Source organism: Telmatherina bonti (assembly GCF_933228915.1).
Source record: "Telmatherina bonti genome assembly, chromosome: 14".
Classification (NCBI taxonomy): domain Eukaryota; kingdom Metazoa; phylum Chordata; class Actinopteri; order Atheriniformes; family Telmatherinidae; genus Telmatherina; species Telmatherina bonti.
In genome coordinates this window covers 35,844,825-35,871,687 of record NC_136612.1, presented here as the reverse complement: position 1 = coordinate 35,871,687, position 26,863 = coordinate 35,844,825, and the positions used below count along the sequence as shown (strand labels likewise).

The 26,863-nt window shown below is 43.1% G+C and overlaps 1 protein-coding gene across 1 annotated transcript in view; it reads left to right on the top strand.

Moving 5' to 3' along the window:
- Nucleotides 1-378: 378 nt before the first annotated feature.
- The window catches only part of LOC306765686 (uncharacterized protein), a gene marked incomplete at both ends in the record, with an annotated part of 45,102 nt that continues 18,617 nt past the window's right edge, over nucleotides 379-26,863 (top strand). Inside the window, 16 exons of the mRNA XM_079253170.1 lie at nucleotides 379-402; nucleotides 3,052-3,102; nucleotides 4,213-4,272; nucleotides 4,351-4,414; nucleotides 4,604-4,879; nucleotides 11,798-11,916; nucleotides 11,991-12,132; nucleotides 12,187-12,260; nucleotides 12,348-12,571; nucleotides 12,687-12,938; nucleotides 13,769-13,847; nucleotides 14,010-14,214; nucleotides 14,361-16,149; nucleotides 20,322-20,492; nucleotides 21,464-21,634; nucleotides 24,158-24,328. Coding sequence (XP_079109296.1) covers nucleotides 379-402; nucleotides 3,052-3,102; nucleotides 4,213-4,272; nucleotides 4,351-4,414; nucleotides 4,604-4,879; nucleotides 11,798-11,916; nucleotides 11,991-12,132; nucleotides 12,187-12,260; nucleotides 12,348-12,571; nucleotides 12,687-12,938; nucleotides 13,769-13,847; nucleotides 14,010-14,214; nucleotides 14,361-16,149; nucleotides 20,322-20,492; nucleotides 21,464-21,634; nucleotides 24,158-24,328 — 3,872 coding nt within the window. The remainder of the gene's footprint in view (nucleotides 403-3,051; nucleotides 3,103-4,212; nucleotides 4,273-4,350; nucleotides 4,415-4,603; nucleotides 4,880-11,797; nucleotides 11,917-11,990; nucleotides 12,133-12,186; nucleotides 12,261-12,347; nucleotides 12,572-12,686; nucleotides 12,939-13,768; nucleotides 13,848-14,009; nucleotides 14,215-14,360; nucleotides 16,150-20,321; nucleotides 20,493-21,463; nucleotides 21,635-24,157; nucleotides 24,329-26,863) is intronic.

The following is a 26,863-nucleotide window of genomic DNA, read 5'->3' as shown; positions in this document are numbered from 1 at the left end:
CATTTGTAAATAATGAGCAACTAAAACAGTTCAGCACATTGTCAACACAAGTATTCCATTCTAAAACCTGCAATGAAGTGAGAACAGAGTTTCTGCAGGGAACAACATTTTCAGACCCATTTTAAATCTAGTACCTGGAAAATAGAGATTTTCAGGAAGAGAACTTTTATTTTATTGAAATCCCATTTTTAAAATCTAATCCGAACCCCAAATGTAGCAATAATTGAACCAATATCTGTCAGTAAAACACACACAGTTCCAAGTGAGGGTTCCACTCCCTTTTCTTTAAAACATCCTGGAAATCAACATGTGGACCTCAAGCTGACAGTTATATTAATAATATTAATCCCAGTGATAAGAGACCACAGAGTGTCCAAGATGTTGCTTATTATACTGTCCAAGGTAAGTTACAATATAACAATCAATATGAATTTAGAGCTAAATTGTGGATTGAAATAATAAGACAATTCCCAGCTGGGTTATCTCTTGGTGAGCCGCGGTCTGGTTCATAAAAACTGATCTTCTTCGGTGGCTTTCCCGCTCTTTTGGCCGTCTCTTTTTTATTATTTTCACATGCATTCATCCTGGAAAATAAAGAAGACATTTTCATTATTTAAACTGCTTTCACTGCATGACAAATCCACATTTTCCATGCACATACAATTTATGGAAGTGTCTAGAGGCCGTTGTAAACGCTCGCCATCTAAAATTTACCCAAACTGCGTTTAACAAAGATGCTGCTTCCCTTCTTTTTCCTCCTGCAAGATTCATTTCCTCCATTCCTTCTGCCAAAGACTCCACACGTTAAGCACACAAAGAAAGAAGAAACGTACCACACGACCTGACCTCATTAAGTCGCCTCACTACGTTGTGAAGTAACCAATCATGATACAGCATTAGCCACCGAGTAGCTCTCTTAACCAATGACCATGCAGCATTTGTGACTGATGGCTCTCTCCTAAATACTAAAGTTGGGTTGCATTACAGGGTTCAAAGTTCCGGGGTTTTGTTCCAAATGCAGTCAATATAATATAATATAATATAATAAAACATAATATAATATAATCTTTTTTATGTGGTTGATGAAACAAACTGTGAATTACATGCAATCTACTTCAAATTCTTTGTGGAAAACTGTTAGTTAATATAAAAGCAGATGCTATTTGCAGTAATTTTAATCAATTCATTCTGCATACAATCCAACATAGAAAAGAAATATTAATGTGGATTACAATAAAGTCAGCATGATATGAGATGATAGGAAAGAAGAAAACATTTCTCTAAGTGGGAGATTTCAGTGAGTGTTTGTGGAGAGCTCTTCCTTTGCTCTGTCTGAGATTAATATGAGAAGCATGAACTAAAGCCCGGATGAGAGGAGATTAAGTTCATAGAGAGAGCTCTCTGATTTCTCTGCCTGAGATCACAAAGAGAAACTAAAGTTGAGAAACTCAGAGAATCATATCAGAGCTTGTTGAGATCTCTTCTAAAACTTCAAATGAGACTACATTGAGATTTGGTGCATCTTATTTCTCCCGAGAGCAAACCGAGACGTAGGAGAAATAAACCTTAGTCTCAGTTTGCTTTCAAAGAAACCTCAGAGTTGTCTAGGAGGAAGAAATGAAACATTTTAGACATCTCTTTTCACATTTTCTTTTCCTCTTATGTGATCAAACAAGATTTATTACAAAGCCTGGAATTTCATTTGTTAAAATAGATTTGCAGCCCTTATTAAAAGAAGCCCTCATTTTTCTCCGTAGGTACATTTCAGTAGCTGACACATGCACCCTCACATGTTAAGCAGCAAGAAAAACCTGATAAATGTATCTCCCCTTGTAATGGAAGCAGAAAAACTGCTGCATTCACAGATGCTCATCACAACTTGCTCACAGTTCTGCGTATTATTCCTAAAAAAGGAGAGAAATTTCCACTGCAGTCCCGCATGTTTTAACACTTCCACAGGAAAACTGGCCAATTTGTGTCCAATAAGACGTATGAGGAGCTTCACTGCTAGCTTAGCAGCAAACAGATATGAGGAGAAAAGGGAGTTCTTTTGGTTTGGCGCTGTTGTCATTTCTCCTTTACGAGGGGGGACGGTGGCGCATGACGAGGCACGTGCAGCCTGTCCAGACAGCTTAGCTTCCACGTGTACAAGCTTTAAACACAGAAAATAAAAGCACTCACTGTTCTTCGGCATAGTGCTTAATGATCAACATTCATATAAAGTAGGTCATTTAAATAAAGCTCACGTCATGAAAGCCCAGCACTCATGTACTTGATAAAACACGCTGACTTTTCTTCCCAAGTCTTCACTGCAGCTTGTCTTCACTCCTACTGATCCAGCAGCTCTGTCTGAATACCCATGATGCACTTCACGGTAGGGCTGCACCATTCATCGCAGTTTCATCCTCATCACGGTTTTGGTGGCCACCATTAAATAAACCTGATGGTCAACAATATTTCCATTCAGAAGGCCAGCTCTGCTGCATGCGTCTCTGATCAACTACCCCTGGCTGCAGTGTGCAGAGCGAGGCGTGTCTCAACGTGGGCGGGGTTAAACGCCTTCAGCTCCGCCCACTGGATGTGATTCTTCTTCCTCGCCGCAGTCGCCGTCTTCTTCTTCACATTTTACAAGTTTCCATGTGCCATATCCTCACCAAACCACCTGGAGATCATTTAATTAAGGCTCGTCGGCGACACAACGTCCAACTTTGCTAAATGGAGGTAAGCATCGATGAAAAAACGGCCAATTAATGACAATCAAAGTTTTATTGGGATTATTGCTGGATTTTCCAGCACATTTTCGCCTCACAGATGAGCTTATTTGCATCTTCAAATGTCTCATGTTTGTTCTGCCGTTCTAATATTCACCTGGTTCAAGTTCTCCACGACGTTTTCCTCTGTTTTTTCCAGACACATTGCACACCTCCTCTCCCCTGGACCCCGGAGGACACTTGGCAGAAATGATGCTCCGCTTTGATATGTCATTGCATCCGCTAAAGTTTTCCATTTGCTGACTATCCTTTAATCCAAACCTTGTTTTCACACCTCCAGGGTCTGGCAAAGCAAGTGTGCTCAAACAACTGTGGCCTGTTTGTTCTAATGGTAAGACCAGGGCTGTTGTATTATTGTGAAGCAGGAGGATGAAGGAAAGTTATCATGGTGGGTATTGGTAAGGATGCATGAACCAAGAGATGGACTAAGGCTCAGGAAGCCCATGATTTATTGTCAAATGATTCAGTTAAATGCTCAACCAAAAATGGCTGTGAAAGAAAGCAAAGCAAGGATTAGAAATGATCAAGTCCATTAAATGTTCCCTTTGATAAAGATCAATACAATGTAGAGCTAACTTTATCACAGTATCAATAATAAAGGTGCACATGTTGCCCTTAGCAGTGCTGCCGCCCTGTGAGAAGGACAAAGACTGAATAAATGTGTGTGCATGGCTTCCATAAGGAGGGGCTCAGGTGAGTGGGATGAAAAGCAATCAGGAGTGATTAGGAAGAAGGACAGGAAGGGAGGGAAGGGAAAGTGTGGAGAGATTCATTCCAATTAGAGCCTTTAATTCCACAGGATTTGCTTTTCTTTTCCATTAAAAAGCAGTTTAAAAGCGCCAACTATCTGATTGCTGATTTGTTCCTCTTATGCTGTACAAAGTGACAGCGAGGCAGCTACAGGGACAGGCAGGGTGTTTAACATGAATAAACTGATATACAGCAATGCAACTCTGGAGACAGGCAGGGGAAGTACAAGGATCGTGCAGACAAACAATAATACAGCAACAGAGACAGGCAGGATTATGCCTTGTATTATATATAGGTAACATTCAGAAATATGACATGTATACTAGGGATGTGGAGAAAATATTTCAACATGTACTTTTTGACTTTCAGTCCGCTCTCTACATTGTCATGGGGGCCAAATGTGATTCCAGTGAGGTATGTGGAAATTGGGATGAGTTTGTGCCCGGTGAATACAAGGCACTTTTGCTTCTGGCACAAATCAACCTATTGTGTTTTTATTTCTTCAAAGGAAAACATGCTGCAAATAAGAAGATGGTGGTGTCTTCTTCTGAGAAACTTTCCAATGCCGTAAATGCTCTTTACATGATCCTACTTTTCAAAGAGTTCTTTTAAACTCCACGTTTGACTGAAAACCCTGTGGATTGACTTTTCTTCAAGTTTTAATAGTGAACGTTCATTGTCATTGAATCAGCAAGGTGTGAAGAAGAGACTGCAGGCCAGAAAAAGGCGTCGGGAGGAGCGGAAACTACAGGTAAGAGGAGCTTCATTAATTAGCCATGTATTTAAGCACTTGTTTGAAGACTACTGTTAATCCCTCTGCAAATTTCAGGATGTAGAAGATGCTCCAGTGAAAAAGATGCCTTCTGAATCCATCTCATCAGCTACTATTGAAGGTAGACTTGTTGTCCACACATACAGAAACTGCTTTTCCCTGCATGCTTTTATTCTCTGCTAGATTACCTCGGCTGACCTGAGATGCCCCTTCAAATATAATATTGGATTTCTTCTAAAAGTTGAAGAGGTGGGATGTCCAAGATCTTTTTTACTGTCATTTATCTCTTTTCATTCTATTCCCTCTGTAGGGGAAGGTGACATGAAGAGCAGCAGTGGGACAGGGAAGAGTGGATGCAGCCTTCCTACCTCAGCGTTTTGGGCCATCTCCAGTATCTACTTTGAGAATGAGCTTTTTTCTCTACAGGAAGAAGATGCTTTACTGCATGACACCATAAAGGCAGCCAAATGCTGCAGAACGCAGTCATTTCAAGGAAGAGATTCCCTGCCTGGAGTTGTTGAGATGGACGAAGGACAAGAAAAGGAAACAGTGAAAAAAGTCCAAAACTGTGACTTGATGAGTGAAGGTGAAGAGAGTCATGGAGCTGAGGGAGCCGTTCATGTTTTCCTTTCACTTCAGAATCCACTAGGAATCATTTGGTGCAGAAATGATGGATGTTCACAGCTTAAAGCTCTGTCTGTGTGTGTGTGTGTGTGTGTTTTGAGGAGCAATAAATCCAGTGTTTGCCGTTTCTGTTCCTTGAAAAAAGGTCTATATTATGTGTGTTGCATTCCAATGCTCCAGTCATTTCAATCTGTGAGAGCCTTTCAATCTGTGTGTGTGTGTGTGTGTGTGTGTGTGTGTGTGTGTGTGTGTGTGTGTGTGTGTGTGTGTGTGTGTGTGTGTGTGTGTGTGTGTGTGTGTGTGTGTGTGTGTGTGTGTGTGTGTGTGTGGAGGAGCAATAAATCCAGTGTTTGCCGTTTCTGTTTCCTGAAAAAATGCTGGTGTCCAGCCTATAGGTGTACACCCCTTTTCTTCTTCTGTTTTGTTGTGGACAGTTGTGATTGGACGAAGAAGGCAACACCATCAATCTGTGTGTGTGTGGATTTTCTCTCCATGATGCAGATCCTCCATAGTTTCTCTCCAGGGTCTCTACCACAGTGGGGGCTTAGAGAAGCTTTAGTCCCGCCCACTGAGAATTAAAACTATGTATGAAAACAAACTTTGACTTTCATCAATATCAGTAACAGCAAGCGGCGTCTGACAGACGCTTTAGTTGCATCGTTACTTTACAGAAAATATGTCCGTGTACTGCTCTGTGTGTGTGTTTCAGCAGGGTGTGAACACAGATTAAACAGCAAGCCAAACTGGTATCTGACAGCCAGGAATGTGAGCGTCTTGCTCCTCTCCCAGATTGGAGCCTATCCCAGCAGTCTTTGGGCAGGAGGTGGGATCCACCCTGGACAGGTCTCCAGTCCATCACAGGGCCGCCACAAGGAGACAAACAACCACATTCATGAAGGAAACATTTTAAAACAAGCAAACTGCAATAAAATCAGGAGAGATTCTGCTGAAACAAATCATCATAAATAAAAAGTGGATTAATAACTAAGAACTATCAAGCTTCTAATAAATGATTAGAACTAAGTTTTCCAAACCTGCGACACACTTGTGGCCTTTTGCTTTAAAGTGAGGACACCCACAGGGAGGCAGGAAGCAGTGAACTGGTCAGCATCACATCTGGATTTCTAGCAGCTGGAGGGATTTGGACCAGATGGTCTCATAGAAACCCAGATGCAGCAGAAAAAGCCCAGAGTGAAGCTTTCCTCATCACACACTGACTCTGACCTGATGCTTGTGTTGAGGACATCTGCAGGAAAACAGGAAGTAAATCTGAGAGGAGGGAAGCGTTTTTAACTGAAGCAGCAGGAAAGAAAAACATCTGAATTCATCTGCATTCGTATTTCCATGCAAGCAGGAAGGTTTTCACTGTTTCAGCAGAACTTTCAGAGGAATCCTGCTTTTATTAGAGTGAAAAGAAAGGAAGAGAAAAGCCCTTCAGGCAGGTCAGGAGGAGAGTTTGGGCTTCTCTGTGGACACCATCCACCCTTTCTAGACGTAAAACTGCAGCTGCAAACTAAAGGACTGAGACTGGAACTTGGCAGCACTAAAGTCTGCATGAAGCATCAGCAGCATTAGTGTTGGTAAAAGCAAGCAGACGGAGGAAACACATCTCCTGTACGGACGCTTCACATGAGTGCTGTTGCTCCTCCTTCATCACACCACTGAGGAAGAATCCGGTCTGACTGGATCTTTCCAGAACAAACAGCCAGACTACGTTGCTATTGGCTGAAGCTTCAAGCTGCAGATCAGTGCAGATATGTGAACGTTCCTCACAGCACAGAACACAGGAAATAAGGCGAAACGCAGCAAAACACGGGAAGTCCATGTTAAAACACACATCCTGCAATCAGACTTTGAAGTGGCTTCCAGGTGAATTTCAGCACTTCTCTGAATTTCTACAGCGTCACTTCAGATTTTATCAGGAGAAAATGAAAGTCTGAAGATGTGTCTCATTTCCTGATGCTTTATTGAAGATGATAGAAAACATTTCTACATTTAACAGCCACATTTCCCAGCTTATCGGGGGATCCCGAGGCGTTGCAGCTCTCTCTGACAGGGACTCTGCCAGACCTTCCCAGCAGACCCTCACAACAGGTTTGGGCCTGCCAGACCTGACGGCTTCCTCCCCACCATCTGAGCCAACTCACCAGCAGGTGGGGGTCAGTTGAAGCTCCGCCCCCTCTTCACCCGAGTCTCCAGGACATGCGGCCGCAAGTCTGACGATACGACTGCAAAGTGGATCATCAACCTGCAGCTGAGAGTGTCCTGCTGCCCAGTGCACATATGGACACTCGTATGCTTCAGGCAAGTTTGTTACGTCACATTTCATGTACAAGACAAGTCAAAGTGCTTCATATAAAGCATGAAAGCCCCTAACAACAGCCCCAACCCCCCCAGATCACACTGCCTGCAGCCTTCAGGGGTCTGACCCCCCAGCAGCAGGTCAGCTGCTTAGTTCCAGGTTGCTCAGGTTCAGTCTTTCATCCTCACGTCTAAGTTAAAGCAGCAGGAATGAAGTGAACTGTCAACCACTTCCTGACAAACAGGAAGCTGCACAACGCTGCTGACGTGACTGGCAGTTGCCATGGTTACCTGATGCTTTTCATTCAGAATGAAGAATTCAGAATGAAATCATCAGGAATGACAGTTTTCTCCTTTGTGTTTCCATGGAAACACGTTGAATCCCCTTTATTCAGTTCAGCTGAAGATCTGGGGGTTGGGAAGGGTTCTGATTGGACAGGAGGCCACGTGACGTCAAACTTTCCACAGGAGTGAACGTTCAGGTAGAACAGGTAAGGCAGAAGGAAAGAGGAGAACTATGTGTGCATCAGTCAGTATCTGCAGCAGACAGAATGAAGTGGTCCATCTGTCAGAGCTCTGCACAGCCGCTCAGCAAACTCTCCAATCTTTGAGGAAAAGCAGGACTGAGTCCGTCAGCGTCTGCTGTGAGTCTTTCTCCTTTTCAGCTGCTTTTGTTGCCTTAACAGGAAATAAATGATCAGAATGACAGAAACTTTATTGGTCCCAGTTAAGAAAGGAGGAAACGGTGGAGGAAACAACATGACAGAATATGAAGCAGGAAAATAAACTGGATTGGGTTTCTTATTGTTTATTGGAACTTCCTTCAGTTAAATGAAGACGAGACGGAAATAATAGTTTCTGGATTAAAAGTCGGCTTCAAACGGCAACGTTAAAAACCAGAAACCAGACCACAGATCCTGGACTCTGACCTGGTCTCTGACCTGGACTCTGACCTGGACTCTGACCTGGACTCAGACCTGGACACAGACCTGGACTCTGACCTGGACTCAGACCTGGACTCTGACCTGGACTCAGACCTGGACTCAGACCTGGACTCAGACCAGGTCTCTGACCTGGACACAGACCTGGACTCAGACCTGGTCTCTGACCTGGACTGAGACCTGGACTCTGACCTGGACTCAGACCTGGACTCTGACCTGGTCTCTGACCTGAAACTCTGACCTGGACTCTGACCTGGACTCAGACCTGGACTCTGACCTGGACTCTGACCTGGACTCTGACCTGGACTCAGACCTGGACTCTGACCTGGACTCTGACCTGGACTCTGACCTGGACTCAGACCTGGACTCAGACCTGGACTCTGACCTGGACTCTGACCTGGACTCTGACCTGGACTCAGACCTGGTCTCAGACCTGGACTCTGACCTGGACTCTGACCTGGACTCAGACCTGGACTCTGACCTGGTCTCAGACCTGGACTCTGACCTGGACTCTGACCTGGACTCAGACCTGGACTCTGACCTGGACACAGACCTGGTCTCTGACCTGGACACAGACCTGGACTCAGACCTGGACTCAGACCTGGTCTCTGACCTGGTCTCTGACCTGGTCTCTGACCTGGACTCTGACCTGGACTCTGACCTGGACTCAGACCTGGACTCTGACCTGGACTCAGACCTGGTCTCTGACCTGGACTCTGACCTGGACTCTGACCTGGACTCAGACCTGGACTCTGACCTGGACTCAGACCTGGACTCTGACCTGGACTCAGACCTGGTCTCTGACCTGGACTCTGACCTGGACTCTGACCTGGTCTCTGACCTGGACTCTGACCTGGACTCTGACCTGGTCTCTGACCTGGACTCAGACCAGAACCAGGCTGATACTTGTCCTGTTTAAATGTGAGTCCTGGGATCAAACTGGTTTCCAGTTGATGTGTAATGGATGGAGAATGCGGCTGTGGGGAGCAGCGTGAACTCTGAGCTTAGTTTTAGTTTTACAGTAACAGGAGTCGGACAGGTTTTTCAGGATTATTAAGTTCCACACTGAAACTTTTCTCCTTGATCATAATCCATCTTTCTGATATTTTACATTTAGTTTATGACAGGAAAGTAAATACTTGAACAGTTTGTCAACTAAATCCAGCTGAAAATGTCACCTGAATCTCAGGGAAATGATTCCAGACATTTTATTTCCAACATTTAATGAACAGTCAGTGTTGTGTCTGAAACATGATCAATATTTAAGCTCAATGATGAGAACATGTTTAATTGCCCCCATTTTTTTCATCTCTGCATTTCTTCATGTATGATGTTGTATTTTGTCCTTGTAATCAACACTTGTATAGAAATAACATGTCTGTGTGAGAGAACTGAAGTAGATTGGAAGAAGAAAGCTCCACTGGTCAATGTGAGTGTTTTTAAACATCCAGGCTGGGTTTCATTTAGCCGACGTTGGCTGCTGCCTTTGTCTTGTTGTGTTTGGATAGTTGATCTCTGTTTGCTGTCTGCTACATCATGGACTTGGGATTGTTCTGCATTTCTTGGCCAGATCACTCTTAAAAAAGATTTTTCTCATCTAACTGAGACTTTTATCTGCTGAAATAAAGGAGAAATGAATCAATCTGAGGCTGCACGGTGGCGCAGTGGTTAGCACTGTGGCCTCACAGCAAGAAGGTCACTGGTTCGATCCTTGGCTGGTTTGGTCAGTGGCCTTTCTGTGTGGAGTTTGCATGTTCTCCTCGTGTATGCGTGGGTTCTCTCCGGGTACTCCGGCTTCCTCCCACCACCCAAAGACATGCATGTTAGGTTAATTGGTCACTCTAAATTGCCCCTAGGAGTGAGTGTGAGCATGAGTGTGGTTGTTCGTCTCTCTGTGTGACCCTGCGATGGACTGGCGAGCTGTCCAGGGTGTACCCTGCCTGTCGCCCAAAGCCGGCTGGGATAGGCTCCAGCTTCCCCGCCACCCTGAATTGGAATAAGCGGTTCAGAAAATGAATGAATGACTGAATGAATCAATCTGACTCTGAGCCAATCAGAGGAGGAGATGATGGAGAGGAGGGCTTCAGCTGAATGATGTGTGTTTCCTCTGCAGGTGGAGGTAGAAAGTGTGTGTGAGCCGATGTGTGTTTCCTCTGCAGGTGGAGGTAGAAAGTGTGTGTGAGCCGATGTGTTTCCTCTGCAGGTGGAGGTAGAAAGTGTGTGTGTGAGCCAATGTGTGTTTCCTCTGCAGGTGGAGGTAGAAAGTGTGTGTGAGCCAATGTGTGTTTCCTCTGCAGGTGGAGGTAGAAAGTGTGTGTGAGCCAATGTGTGTTTCCTCTGCAGGTGGAGGTAGAAAGTGTGTGTGAGCCGATGTGTGTTTCCTCTGCAGGTGGAGGTAGAAAGTGTGTGTGAGCCAATGTGAATCCAGCATCATGGATCAGGACAGAGAGGAGGGAGTCCCTCCCTCTAAAACCACTCAGAGGTCAGATATCCATCTCTAACTCTCCATGACTCTTCTCAGAAATCACAAAAACTCACATCAGCAAACATCTGGATTCACAGGAACCAGCCTGGACCTGGACCTGGACCTGGACCTGAGCCCAGCTGTGTGTCCATGAAGAGCGACTGGTCGATGGATGAACTTTTTGATTTCAGCTCAGACCAGCAGTGAGTATCAGAGTCCAGTGGAGGTTCTGGATCAGGTTCCAGATGAAAACCAGTTTCTGTTGAATCATTTCTGGACGTCTGAGACGAATCTGCAGCATCATGTTTGTCATGTGATGGATCTGATTTGTCCTCCAGAGTCTTCATCAAACTAAATGTTCAATTTCAGGATTCAGCTGTGAAACCATGAAACCATCTTTATTCACAGGAATCAACCTGGACCAGGACCAGAACCTAGACCTGGATCAGGACCTGGATCAGCACCCAGCTGTTTGTCCTTTAAGAGCAACAACTCGAAGGGTCTTATTGTTCATTTTAAATCAGATCCAGAGAGGTGAGCTGTGTGTAAATGTTGCATCAGTTTGGTTTTATTCCAGCTTGTGTTTCACATCAATAATACCAGAGTATTATTCCGGATATACGGATCTATATATTAGTCCGGATATCTTCAGTATTTCCAGGTGAAATATCCAGATAAAGCTCTTATAATAAGCAGTTTTATGGGATGTTTCCTGTGAGCTGAGAATAAGCAGGGAGACTCTGTCTCAGTGCAGGAAACAGCATCTCCAGAATTCAGCTTTCTCATCTGTGGAACGTAGAAGCAAACGTCAGTTTTTCCTCCTCACATTCTGGACCTTTCCACAAGTTCTGCACATTCCCTGAAGCTCACTTACTAAGTGACCTGCAGTCACAACAAAGCAAACTTTTACTTGGTGAAAAACTCCAACATCAAACACATTTCTACTGGGAGCTGCCCAGTCTAACCAGTCTCATCCAAGCACATCCTGGCTGTGGCTGCCTTGCTCCAGGGCACCTCAGCACAGAGAGCACATCTCTCTGATACTGATTCCATCTTCCAGACCTGTAGTGTGCAGAAACAAAGCAAAACTAGAGCGTAGGGGTCTGGACCAAGAAGGCCACCGTATCTCTACAGGACTGCTTTGAGAGCACAGACTGGGAGGTTTTCTCTCAAGGATCTGGCTTGGAGGAGCACACCTCTGCTGCTTTGGATGACATCAGCTTTTCCACAGTGGAGCTACTGCCCACTAAAACAGTCCAGATCTTCCCAAAGCAGAAAGCTGCTTTAATGAGAGTGGGAGCTTCATGATGAAGGTGAGAGAGGCTGCTTGTAGGCCAGGAGATATGCTGACCTTTATGACCTCCCAGAAGAGCCTGGCAAAGAGTGTCAGAGAGGCAAAAGGCAGGTACAGGCAGCGGACTGAGGGGGACTTTGGAAACAAGGACCCCCGGGGCATGTGGAAGGGCATCAAACCCTTCATGACTGGAAGGACAACACCAACCTGGCCAGGTATGAGAGGGACCTTCCTGACAAACTTCATGCTTTGGATGTTCTGATAAACAGCATTATGGGATGGAAATGGTGGGAGCTTCCACTCCAAACAGGACAAACAGTCATTTGTCCTTCAGAAGCATCAGGTGAGATCCACACTAAGGATTAACATCAATAAAGCAACTGGACCAGATGGACTTTCAGGCTGTGTGCTGAAAACCTGTGCTGACCAGCTAGCGGGGGTCTTTACCTCCATCTTTAACCTCTCCCTGCAACAAGCTGCACTTCCCTCCTGCTTCATATCCACCACCATTATTCCTGTGTCTAAACAGCCCTCCATCACATGCCTTCATGATGATTGTCCTGTTGGCCTCATCCTGCTCATTATGAAACGCTTTGAGAGGCTCATACTGGCTCACATCAACAGCAGCATCCCTGCAGACCTGGACAGTCCTCAGTTTGCATACAGAGCAAACAGATCTACAGAGGATGCATCTCCATCACACTCCACACAGCCCAGAAGCACCTGGACCAGCAGACAGCTACATCAGGATGCTCTTTGTGGATTCCAGCTCCGCCTCCAAGACTGTAATCTCCCATAAACTGCTCCAGAAACTCATCAGCCTTGGTCTCCTCGCCTCACTCTGCATATGGATCATGGACTTCCTCACCAACAGGCCACAGGGGTGTGTTCTGGGTCTGGCCCTCTTCATCCAGGACTTGAAGCCCTCCATCCATTCCTCCAACACCATAGTAAAGTCTGCAGATGATAGCACAGTGGTTGGAGGCATCAGCAACAACGATGAGACCTCCTACAGCAGGAGGTCCAGCACCTGGTCGAGTGGTGTGCAGACAACAATCTGGCTCTCAACACGACCAGAACCAAAGAGCTTCTTGTGGATTTTAGAAGGACCAGTAGGACCATTCAGCACCCACTGTTCATCAAGGGAGAGGAGCTGGAAAGACCTGAATCTGTTCAGTTTCTTGGGAGCCACATAAGCAAAGACCTAACATGGTGGATTAACAGCTCCCATCTGGTGCAGAGAGCTCAGCAAAGACTCTTCTTCCTGAGGAAGCTGAAGCAAGCCGGTCTAGCAGCTCATCTCCTCACCAACAACAGAAAGCATCCTTTGTCAGGGCTGTACTGTGTGCTATGCAAGCTGCACGCCACAAAACAGATCTGTCCCGTGTGGTGAAGGCAGCACAGAGGATCATAGGAGCTGCACTCTGACCACAGAGGACGGCATGGTCCATCTTCAGAGACAAGACCCACCCTGCACACACTCACTTTGTTCCCCTTCCATCAAGGAAAAGATTTAGACATTTAAAACCCACAACCTCCAGATTGGCAAACAGCTTTTCCCCACAGAGCTGTTTCCTCCATCAAGCCTCTCCCCCCTCACTCCCCCACTCTCCCTCTTCATCCTCACTGAACTGCCAACATCATACTTGATCTGCTCCGTCTTCCTCTGGCCCACCTCAGCTTTTATTCCTCTCTTTTATTCTGATTTTCATTCTTCTATTGCTGTGTTTTACATTTAATGTCCATTTCATTCAATATGCATGTTGCTGTTTTTATTGCCGAGTGCCAACAAAATGCTGTTGCCATGGTGACGTTGATGCAATGACAATAAAGGTCCTGATGTCCTTACAGAGTGGAGCAGCAGAGCTCAGAGCTTCCCAGTGGTCAGTCTGCCCAGCAGCATCAGACACAGCTGGACTCCATATTTATGGTGTGTACATGTACAACAACTACTTCTCCATCTCTTCTGTTCACACTCATCTCCACGCTGCACTTTGTAGACCAGTGGATTGTCAGCGTGTCCAACATGGATCTGATGTTTGGCTCCATGCTTTCAGTCTGACTGTGTCCTTCATGTGGTTTTCTCTTCCAGCTGCTGGAGGACAACATCATCACTTTTGTGAAGAAGGAGCTGAAGAAGATCCAGAAGCTTCTGAGTCCAGATTACCCAGAATGCTCAGTGTTGGAGGGTGAGGATGAAGAGCAGAGGAAGAGCAGCAGAGAGGCATTAGTGAAGATCACAGTGGACTTCCTGAGGAGAATGAAGCAGGAGGAGCTGGCTGAGCGTCTGCAGAGCAGTAAGAGGATTTCTCTAAAGATTGAAGCTGCTGATAAATGAAACATTTACTGACGTCTCAACACGTGGAACATCACATGTTCACATCCTCCTTCTTCAGAGGCTTGAAATCTTTACTGACTCGTCTGATTTCTGCTTTTCATTCAGAACTTCTGGCTTCAGTTTGTGGCCGGAAACTAAAATCTTCTCTGAAGAAGAAGTTCCAGTGTGTGTTTGAGGGGATCGCTAAAGCAGGAAAGCAAACCCTTCTGAATGAGATCTACACAGAGCTCTACATCACAGAGGGAGGGGCTGCAGAGGTCAGTGATGAACATGAGGTCAGACAGATTGAAGCAGCATCCAGGAAAGCAGACAGACCAGAAACAACCATCAGACTAGAAGACATCTTTAAACTCCCACCTGGAAGAGATGAACCAATCAGAACAGTGATGACAAAGGGAGTGGCTGGCATCGGGAAAACTGTCTTAACACAGAAGTTCACTCTGGACTGGGCTGAAGACGAAGCCAACCAGGACATCCAGTTGACATTTCCACTGACTTTCAGAGAGCTGAATGTGCTGAAAGAGAGAAAGTTCAGCTTGGTGGGACTTGTTCATCACTTCTTTACTGAAACTAAAGAAGCAGGAATCTGCAGCTTTGAAGACTTCCAGGTCGTCTTCATCTTTGACGGTCTGGATGAGTGTCGACTTCCTCTGGACTTCCACAACAATGAGATCCTGACTGATGTTACAGAGTCCACCTCAGTGGATGTGCTGCTGACTAACCTCATCAGGGGGAAACTGCTTCCATCTGCTCACCTGTGGATAACCACACGACCTGCAGCAGCCAATCAGATCCCTCCTGACTGTGTTGGCATGGCGACAGAGGTCAGAGGGTTCACTGACCCACAGAAGGAGGAGTACTTCAGGAAGAGGTTCAGAGATGAGGAGCAGGCCAGCAGGATCATCTCCCACATGAAGACATCACGAAGCCTCCACATCATGTGCCACATCCCGGTCTTCTGCTGGATCCTTGCTACAGTTCTGGAGGATGAGCTGAAAACCAGAGAGGGAGGAGAGCTGCCCAAGACCCTGACTGAGATGTACACCCGCTTCCTGCTGGTTCAGACCAAAGTCAAGAAGGTCAAGTATGATGGAGGAGCTGAGACAGATCCAGTCTGGAGTCCAGAGAGCAGGAAGATGATTGAGTCTCTGGGAAAACTGGCTTTTGATCAGCTGCAGAAAGGAAACCTGATCTTCTATGAAGAAAACCTGAAAGAGTGTGGCATCGATATCACAGAAGCCTCGGTGTACTCAGGAGTCTTCACACAGATCTTTAAAGAGGAGAAAGGACTGTACCAGCAGGAAGAGAAGGTGTTCAGCTTCATCCATCTGAGTCTTCAGGAGTTTCTGGCTGCTCTTCATGTCCGTCGGACCTTCATCAAGTCTGGAGTCAATCTGTTCAGACAGAAGTGGTTTACATTATTCAGAGATGATGTAAAAGATCTCCATCAGAGTGCTGTAGACGAGGCCTTACAGAGTCCAAATGGACACCTGGACTTGTTCCTCCGCTTCCTCCTGGGTCTTTCACTGGAGACCAATCAGAGACTCCTACGAGGCCTGATGACACAGACAGGAAGGAGCTCACAGACCAATCAGGAAACAGTTCAGTACATCAAGAAGAAGATCAGTAAGAATGTGTCTGCAGAGAGAAGCATCAATCTGTTCCACTGTCTGAATGAACTGAATGATGGTTCTCTAGTGGAGGAGGTCCAACAGTCCCTGAGATCAGGACGTCTCTCCACAGATAAACTGTCTCCTGCTCAGTGGTCAGCTCTGATCTTCATCTTACTGTCATCAGAAGAAGATCTGGATGTGTTTGACCTGCAGAAATACTCTCCTTCAGAGGAGGTTCTTCTGAGGCTGCTGCCAGTGGTCAAAGCCTCCAACAAAGCTCTGTAAGTACATATATAGCAGGATGTGGAGAAACATACTGATGCTGCTTTTAATGGACATCATGGAACACATTACTGCTGGTCTATTTCCTCTCCAGACTGAGCAGCTGTTCCCTCTCAGATGGAGGATGTTCAGCTCTGTCCTCAGTTCTCAGCTCCCAGTCCTCCAGACTGAAGGACCTGGACCTGAACATCCAGGACTCAGGAATGAAGAAGCTGTGTGATGGTCTGCAGAGTCCACATTGTAACCTGGAACGTCTCAGGTCAGTTTCTCTGCTGCTCTCATGGTTTTCTCTGTGATGCAACAATCTGGAACATTTTCTAAACTACTTTGAAATATTGTGAATGAAATATGTGCAGAGTAACACATCATGCAACATGAAAGAAACATTTGTTTTATTTAGGACTTAAAGGAATAAATGAGCCTTTAATTAAATATCAAATCAAATCAAACTTTACTTCTTGAGCACTTTTCATGCCTCAGGCAACACAAAGTGCTTTACAGGATAAAATCAGGTCAAAAGGAATAAAACAAACAGTGGATAAAAGGCATTTAAAAATAATAGACACAAGCTCTTTCCACACACTCACACACACACACACACACACACAAGGACATAGAGCAAAGAACCCCCCCCACACCCACCCACACACACACACCCACATTCCCTGAAAAACATCATTCCCTGAATGCTGTCTCTTTAACTGAATTCTGGTTAATAAAACAACTAAAAACATTAAGTAAGTGATAAAAATTCTGACTTGGTGATGATGTGAGGAGACAATACCTCGGGATCCATCCACACCAGGAGCCAGTCCCCTGTATGCTCATAGGGGCCGCCGCCACAGCAACCGCACAACTCCCAGGCAGCAACGGGGCCACCCCGCAGCCGTGAAGCTGCAGTGCTGGACCCCGCGCCACCCAAACAGCAGCGGTCGCCATGACAACAGCCCCCAGACCAAACAGGCAGGGCCCCCAGCGTGCTGGATCCCCATGAGGAAAACACTGGAGTTAAAACCAGAAGATGACTAACCTTAAGAAGCAGTAAGAAATAAGAGCAACAATAAAAGAAAATATACATATTTATATAGAAGGACTTCACAATAATGTATTAAAAATAAGAAATCTAATAAAACAATTTAAAAATAAATAAATTAATAAATGAAGTAAATGAAGATAAGTAAATAAAGTAAAATAAAATTCAGTTAAATGCTAAGCTAAAAAGGTGTGTCTTGAGCCTCTTCTTAAAAACATCAACAGTCTCCGCGGCCCTGAGGCTCTCTGGCAGGCGGGTCCACAGTCCAGGACCATAACAATGGAAAGAGGTCTCACCGTATGTCTTAGTTCTGACTTTAGGAACCACTAAAAGGCCGGTACCAGAGGACCTCAGGGTCCGCGAAGGCTCATAATTAAAAAGAAGGTCGGATAAATAAGAAGGCCCAGGACCATTAAGGCATTTATAAACAAGTCAAAGAATCTTAAAATCAATCCTGAAGCGCACAGGAAGCCAATGCAGCGATTTTAAAACTGGTGTAACGTGTTCCCGCCCTCTGGTCCTCTTCAGAACTCGTGCCGCCGAATTCTGTAGTAATTGTAGGCTGGAAAGAGACTTTTTAGGAAGACCAGAGAGCAGGACGTTACAGTAATCTAATCTACTGGAAATAAAAACATCAGCACCTCTGTGCTGGCAAGAGAGAGAAATGGGCGACTCTGGCAATATTTTTTAGATGATAAAAACCTGTTTTTGTTACATTTTTTATGTGTGGAATAAAATCCAGCTCAGAGTCAAGAAGAACACCCAGATTTCTCACACACTGGGAGGGATTAAAATGTTGCAATTTTGATAAAAGGATCTCTTTTTTGCCTTCAGGACCGATAATTAAAACTTCAGTTTTGTCCTGGTTGAGCTGTAAAAAGTTTGCTGCCATCCATGACTTTATATCTGAAAAACAATTTAAAAGAACATTTAGTGGCTCTAAGTCAGAGGTGTCCAGCTCCGGTCCTCGAGGGCCAGAATCCTGCAGGTTTTCTATGTATCCCTGCTCAGACACACCTGATTCAAATTAATTAGTAGTAGAGCTTAATCAGTTGTGCAGTCATTGGCTGTTTGATCCATTTAGTGGAAGCTAGATGTGTTGGAACAAGAATACATGGGAAACCTGCAGGACAGCGGCCCTCGAGGACCGACTTTGGACACCCCTGCTCTAAGTCATCAGGGGACACGGCGATGTAAAGCTGTGTATCATCGGCATAGCTGTGAAAATCAACGCCGTGTCTCCTGATGACATCCCCAAGTGGTAACATATACAGGTTAAAAAGTAACGGGCCTAAAATTGATCCTTGGGGAACCCCACATTTTATTTCATAGGTTCGTGAGGAGCATGTATCCATACTTACAAAAAATTGTCGATCCGAGAGGTAGGAATGAAACCACTTAAGAGCAGTTCCTGAGAGGCCCACCAGACTTCTGAGTCTGTTCAATAAAATCTGATGATCTACTGTATCGAATGCGGCACTCAGATCCAGTAGAACAAGAAGAGAAGGTTTCTGTGAGTCCAGGCTAAATATAAAGTCACTAACAATTTTTAAGAGGGCCGTCTCCGTACTGTGGTTCGTCCTAAAACCAGATTGATATTTTTCTAAAATGTTGTGTTTATTCAAAAACTTGTGTAATTGAGTAAAAACAACTTTTTCTATTATTTTACTTAAAAACGGTAAGTTGGATACAGGTCGGTAAATTATCAACCATGTTTGGATCTAAGCCACTCTTCTTCAGAAGGAGCCTTACCACAGCCGTTTTAAAAGCAGAAGGGAAGACACCCATCTGAAGAGTAGTTTACTATGTCTAAAAGCTCACACTCAAAGAAACCATAAAAAGTTTTTAAAAGCGATGTGGGAATCGGGTCTAAAGGCAGGTTGTTGGATTTAGCTGGGAGAAAACTTGACCAAGCATCTGTGCATCAACCAGAACAAAACTCTCCAGTGTTTCCTCAGATAAAAACAATGCTTCAGATCGATTAAAATCAACATTATGCTGAGATAAAAGATTGGATCTAATAGCATTGATCTTACTTCTGAAGTGGTCTGCAAAGGCCTCACATGCAGCGTCTGATGGCTGCATGGAGGACTTGTTGCTATCTGTGTTCATTAAAATATCAATGGTTTTAAAAAGAAATTTTGATTATTTTTGTTGTCTGTGATGAGGTTTGAAAAATAGTTTTCTTTCCAGTTTGATTTTGTTATGATAAATTTTAAGTTGTTTCTTTAAAATATCCTGATGGATTGTTAGTTTTGTTTTAACTGGAGCTGCTGAGTTAATTGCCGACTTTAATTTGTTGTTAAAATGGTCGACGATAAAATCACATGATGCAGGAAATAAAAATGTTCTACTTTATCTTCAGCTTTGGGTGAACCATGGCTCTGGTCCTGCTGCTTTATCACCTTGTTTCCATCCAGTGTTGCAGTCAGATAGTAAACAGAATGACCTCCAATGGTTTAGTCCAGGTTATTTTCCTTTTCCCTGATGGAAAACATGATGGAGTAAAGGAAAGGTGGTGGGATAAATTCAGAGGGAACCAAGAAAATATTCCAGCGTTGCATCGAGAATCCGACCACAATGACCCTCATCTGTGATTTCAGTCTGAAGCTCTTTAACGCAGATAAAAACCCATCAAATAAAACAGAAGAAAGTAGCGAAACAACATAAAGTATCATTTCAATAGAATATAGCAGAGAAGAATGTTTTAGTTACATGAAAACTGAAAATACTGAACATGGAAACAGGTGAGATCATATCTATCTGTATATAATTATAACTTTACACGTGTGGTTGTTGTGAAACCAGCTGTACCTTTATACACTTTATCATTCCATGGTAAACTGAAGATGTATCATTGATTATTGATCAAATGAAAAATGTTTGCTGATTGTGAGATATTTGTAGCTGATGGGAGAAATTTGCACAATTTCGACAAAAAACTTGACTCAGTCCAATAAAACCTTCTGGATAAAGTAAAAACAATGAAACTTTTCACAGCTCCTCATTAGAAGTTCAGCAGATATTCTGCCTTTACAGAACTTTTTTCTTTTTTAAAGGAATGTATCTTAGTTGTTCCTTAACATTAAATGTGGCAGAAATTTAACACAAATGTTTTGTTCAATTCCTTCTCTCCAGACTGACTGGACGTTCCCTCTCAGATGGAGGATGTTCAGCTCTGTCCTCAGTTCTCAGCTCCCAGTCCTCCAGACTGAAGGAACTGGACCTGGACCTGAACATCCAGGACTCAGGAATGAAGAAGCTGTGTGATGGTCTGCAGAGTCCACATTGTAACCTGGAACGTCTCAGGTCAGTTTCTCTGCTGCTCTCATGGTTTTCTCTGTGATGCAACAATCTGGAACATTTTCTAAACTACTTTGAAATATTGTGAATGAAATATGTGCAGAGTAACACATCATGCAACATGAAAGAAACATTTGTTTTATTTAGGACTTAAAGGAATAAATGAGCCTTTAGTTAAATAAAGATGTTCTACTTTATCTTCAGCTTTGGGTGAACCATGGCTCTGGTCCTGCTGCTTTATCACCTTGTTTCCATCCAGTGTTGCAGTCAGATAGTAAACAGAATGACCTCCAATGGTTTAGTCCAGGTTATTTTCCTTTTCCCTGATGGAAAACATGATGGAGTAAAGGAAAGGTGGTGGGATAAATTCAGAGGGAACCAAGAAAATATTCCAGCGTTGCATCGAGAATCCGACCACAATGACCCTCATCTGTGATTTTAGTCTGAAGCTCTTTAACGCAGATAAAAACCCATCAAATAAAACAGAAGAAAGTAGCGAAACAACATAAAGTATCATTTCAATAGAATATAGCAGAGAAGAATGTTTTAGTTACATGAAAACTGAAAATACTAAACATGGAAACAGGTGAGATCATATCTATCTGTATATAATTATAACTTTACACGTGTGGTTGTTGTGAAACCAGCTGTACCTTTATACACTTTATCATTCCATGGTAAACTGAAGATGTATTATTGATTATTGATCAAATGAAAAATGTTTGCTGATTGTGAGATATTTGTAGCTGATGGGAGAAATTTGCACAATTTCGACAAAAAACTTGACTCAGTCCAATAAAACCTTCTGGATAAAGTAAAAACAGTGAAACTTTTCACAGCTCCTCATTAGAAGTTCAGCAGATATTCTGCCTTTACAGAACTTTTTTCTTTTTTAAAGGAATGTATCTTAGTTGTTCCTTAACATTAAATGTGGCAGAAATTTAACACAAATGTTTTGTTCAATTCCTTCTCTTCAGACTGAGCAGCTGTTCCCTCTCAGATGGAGGATGTTCAGCTCTGTCCTCAGTTCTCAGCTCCCAGTCCTCCAGACTGAAGGAACTGGACCTGGACCTGAACATCCAGGACTTGGAAATGAAGCAGCTGTCTGTTGGTCTGCAGAGTCCACATTGTAACCTGGAAACTCTCAGGTTGGTTTTACTTCTTCAGCTTCATAAAGTCTTTGTGATCCAATAATGTGAAACATTTCTGGACTATTTAGAAATAAACAGAATGGAATTTCTCCAGATGAACACATTAGCATGAAAAAGGTTCTTGTTATGTCAGTTCATTCAGCCTTACCTGATTTAGCTCATGTAGCTACTAACCGACTGGAAGATGGACAGAACAAGTCCAACATATCAACACTTATTCATTTAAAGGAAATACTACACAAAGCCCAAAATGTTGGCTGGTCTCTGGAATAAACTTAAAGCAATATTAGTCTTATATATGAAGAAAAGAATAGATGAGTGTTTGGCTTCATGTTCCTGTTTTTTCCTCCCAGAAGAAATTTTCATCATTTTTCTTTGTTGCATGAGTCTCTCAGCTCATCATCAGCATTTAATGTGGCATCATTTTAAGACAAATCTTCTTCATTTTCAGACTGAGCAGCTGTGTCCTCTCAGGTGAAGGGGTTGAGGTTCTGTCTTCAGTTCTCAGATCCCAGTCCTCCAGGCAGACAAGGCTCAACGTCCACGTTTCAAGGTTCCTTTCACACTCATTTGCATGTAAACATGAAACTAAATGTGTTCTCAGGACCAGCAGTGTAGAAAATCCTAAAATAACATCTACAATAGTTTAGTCCAGTGTTTGTCAGTCCTGGTCCTCCAGTACCACTGCCCTGCATGTCTTAGACGTGTTCCTACTCCAACACACCTGATTCAGATTCCTCAACTTCCTCATCAAGTTCTTTGCAGCCTGTAAATGAGCCGTTCATTTCATTCAGGTGTGTTAAAGTAGGGCTGCCTCTAAACCATGCAGGGCAGTGGAACTGGAGGAGCAGGACTGGAAACACTGGTTTAGATTTACACTGGTTCCCATCCATGTGACCCCACTCCACATCACCATGACAACCATGTAACACCAACCATCCACCCAGTGATGATTCCCCGTCTAAACTACATTTATGGCTCCTACAAATACCATCCTAGTGGGAGAATTTGGGCTTATTTGCAGACAAAAGTCTTCAGATCATTACTTGGTCAGTCTTCTCTATATATGACTCAGTTGCTTCAGCCTCAACATGCTGCCAAAGTCAGACCTCATCTGATCTTTTAATGCTCCATTATACTTATTCCAGGACTTGACAAGACCTGTCTTTCCAGGCAGAAGCCCCCACTATAAGTCCCTGGAAGTACAGGCAGACACAAGTAGCTCTCTTGCTGCTGGTTTATTTGAAGACGTCTCCACAAATTATCCTGTAAAAACTGAAGGAAAATATTAAAAGAAAAAGATGCAGAGCCTGTCAGTCTTACAATAATATCACACACAGCTTGTAAAAAAGCTTTTACCAAGTAAAATCCAGACAAAAACCAAACTTAAAGATGGAATTGTTTACTTGGTGCAGAACAAGAACACAAACATCCAGTTATGGAAAGAAAAGAAGTATTTTAACAGTATGACTGTTGCAGCCACACTGTGGAAGGCTTTACCATTATTTCTACATAGTTTGGTCTCCATGGAAACTGAGACTCTGAAGCAGCAAAAGTCTTATTGTCATGTCTTTTGGCCAAAGACAGGAGTAATTTCATATTGTTAATGATGTACATAAAAAAGGTAAAAACAAGAGTTCATAGTTAATAAATATGAAGAGTAAGTTCAATGATAAAAGGATAAAATATGTTAAGATTAAAAACTAATCAGCGTGAGACATCTGTAAGGCAGTAATCTTTGTGATATGGAACGTGCAGTTACCTGAGCGAGTGAGCGTTCTTACATAGAATAGTTCTTTGACGTATCTCGCCTCGGACAACACAAGTGAAGAAGCAGCTCATGAACACTAAATGTATCCTTACACGCTTGTGTCTTGGAAAAACTTTAGTCTTTGTGAGTATTGTTGTGTTGAGAGAACACTGACATATGCGCTGGTATTATTGTCGTTGTTTAAAATGTGTTGGTAATGTGATACTCAATGTGATATGCACGTTATGCTTAAGCTAGGCCAACCAACTTCAACTGTGGCATTAGGATGTGTGTATTAGCTGGTAATTAGTTTTTTCTTTTCTGTAGGTTTCAGTTATAAAAATGGAAATGCAAATATAATAATTCATAAAGATCTTTAGTGATAACAAGAAAAGCAAGCCTTGTGTGGAGAACTTTATATTTGCTGCTTTGTTCGCTGCCTGTCTAGCTTCACATAGTCACGTGTTGTGAGGACAGCACACTGATGTCAGTTTGTTTTGGTTCATATTCACCTCCTATGTCTGTTTCTTTAGTTTTTTCTTTAATTTTAATTAGAAATGATGAAAAGTTTATAAATCAGTTAAACAGATTTAAAACAAAACAGTGAAACACTTAAGATCCTAAACAGTAAAACCACAATGAAACTCTGCAGAGTTCAACCTGATTTTCTCTACAGGTGATCTTTGAGGAGACGTTCAACATGAGTCCTGATCTTGTCATCTTCTTCTCACATGTCTTATTTGCATTTTTCTCTGGAACTTTCTCTCCAGGCTGAGTGTGTGTGGTCTCTCAGAGAGAAGCTGTGAAGATCTGTCCTCAGTTCTCAGCTCCCAGTCCTCCAGACTGAAGGAACTGGACCTGGACCTGAACATCCAGGACTTGGAAATGAAGCAGCTGTCTGCTGGTCTGCAGAGTCCACATTGTAACCTGGAAACTCTCAGGTTGGTTTTACTTCTTCAGCTTCATAAAGTCTTTGTGATCCAATAGTTTCAGTGTGCTAAGAGCATCATCATTCCTTTGTTTGTTATCAGCAGGCTGAAGCGGATGATGAATGAACACAACATTTGATAAGTTTGTAAAGTATTTTGGATCATCATCAACCAATATGATAACAGAAAATACAATACTGACAACACATGAAGTTGAGTTGAAACCAAGAGCACATTGTGATGGCCTGCCATCTTAGTTTGTTTGTATTAGGTGTGATTAGGAGAGAATGTAATGCACCTGCAGAGGTGGGAGTGGCTTAACTTATAAAGCCTGCTTTTGCCAGACTCACTCCCTGGGTTTTTTCCTCTGGCTGGGCAGCATTTCTCCCCCCATCACGGTAATTATAATTTGTTCAGCTTTGGGTTGCATTTTTGTACAACATTGCACACATGGTCACACAACCATTCACAGCATTTCAATACTGATATTTTACACACTCAGACCCCATTATGAGTTTGTTTTGAATAAGTTCTGTAAATAAAGAGAATGGGAATAGTTCATCCTATATTTGACTCCCTCTTTTGTTACCACTGTGAGCCAAGTTGGTAACAACATGTTGATAAGTACATTCCAAACAAAGCATTTTTCCCAACTAAATGACAAAACCTTTGGTTGGCTTATATCTGACTTTTATAACTATTTATGAACACATTTAAACAGAAGAAATGAACTATGTTTTACTGTGATTAACAATATTTAATGCATTTTAATAATGGTTTTAACATATTTATATTTTAGTCTTTTGGGTCTGTAATGAAATTTTAGACCGGGCTACACTTGTAATGACTCTTTCCATGGGGCAGGAGAATCCACAACTCACTTTAAGTGGGGTATTGTCAGGGGGAGAATATCTGGAGGCATGGCAATGCTATGGAGAAAAACGCTTGATAAAGTTGTCAGAATGGGCCTTGATTGGTGTAGTGGCATACACTTTACATGTACCAATAATGAATTTATTTTGCTAAATGTATACACTCCCTATGAATGCCAGCAGAATGAAGATGAATATTTGAATAAGCTTGTTTTCTTTTTTTTTAATTCATACATTAAAAGTAGTGCTTCCCATTATAAATGTGGAACAAGTAACTGTATTGACTAACAACGATGGTCTTATGAACAAAGGGAAGCTTGAATGGTCAGCTCTGTCTGAGGAAGACCTTACAACTTATATTAACACAAACTATTAAACAGCATCAGTTTGCCATATGAGGCATTTAGATGTACTGATGTAAATTCCACTAACATGGCCCATTAAAGAGATGTCTGTTCACTGTATGATGATATTGGAAAAGATGTAGTTGAATGTGGAAAACCCTTTCACAAAAACAGAACAAAGAAAAATCGTATGCTGCCTACATGGAAGAGGTATGTTGTGGTGTTTTATGAGCAGGCCCGGCAAGCCACTACAGAGAGGGCTTTGGTTGGTAGACCCCGGCAAGGCGCTGTCTATGAAAACAAAATGCTAACGAATACGAGGTACAAATATGCAGTCTGGTTCATCTGTCGAAATGAACAGAGTATGAGGTCAGATTTACTGGCTGGAAAACTGTTCACTAATAATGTCATTGACTTCTGGGAAAGAAATAAGAGTTCTCAACAGTAACAAGGCATCCCTGCCCTGTACTATAGATGGTATTACTGGAACTGATCAGATATTTGAATGCTGGCATCAGCACTACAGTGCCCCGTTTAATTGTATTCAAAGTGAGCAGGTTATTGACAGAAATATTGAAGAAAATGATTTATTATAGCACATGCTGCCGGACAACAAACCATGCGGTGAAGATGGTGTGTATGCTGAGCACCTGAAACATGCCAGTATTAGACTCTCTCCTCTCCTGGCTCTCTGCTTTACCAGCTGTATGGCACATACATGAACTCCGGTAGTTCTTTCGCGGAAGTGGGGAAGCTGAAATGGGACGAGCTACAGATCGGTTTCCACTCTGTTCTGTAGTTTTCCTCTTACAGCAACAAATGTTATGTAATTTGTAATATTGGTAACTATGTTCTTCATTTTCCCTGTGAGATGATTCACTCTTCAGTTTTGTTCCAAGAGCATTCCAGGGAGGACGATCAGTGGTAGAATTATTGTTCGGTTCAGTGTTCTCTGTTTCTTCCCAGTCATGTTTGTGCTAATTAGCTGCATGTTAGCAAGAACTTGTCCATCGGTTTTTGTCAGAGGAGGAGTTGTTGTTTCTACAAAATACACTCTCCTACATTCACCTCTAGCCTTTGAATCTTTGTTTCATCATCTGAAGAGGTTTGTAATAGTCATCTGTAGATACGGGAGCCATCTTGTAGCTAGTTAGCTTTAGTTAGCCTTACCTCCTGTGTAGCTGCAGATAGGGCTTCTGCTATTTGTAGGCCATGATGGCGTGGCCCTGACAATACTGTAAAAGACTTCAAATATAGTAGTATCCAGCCAAATCTAGCACAAAATATAGTCCCAGTGAGTCTCCAGGACCTGCTGTACATTAGTGTTCTTT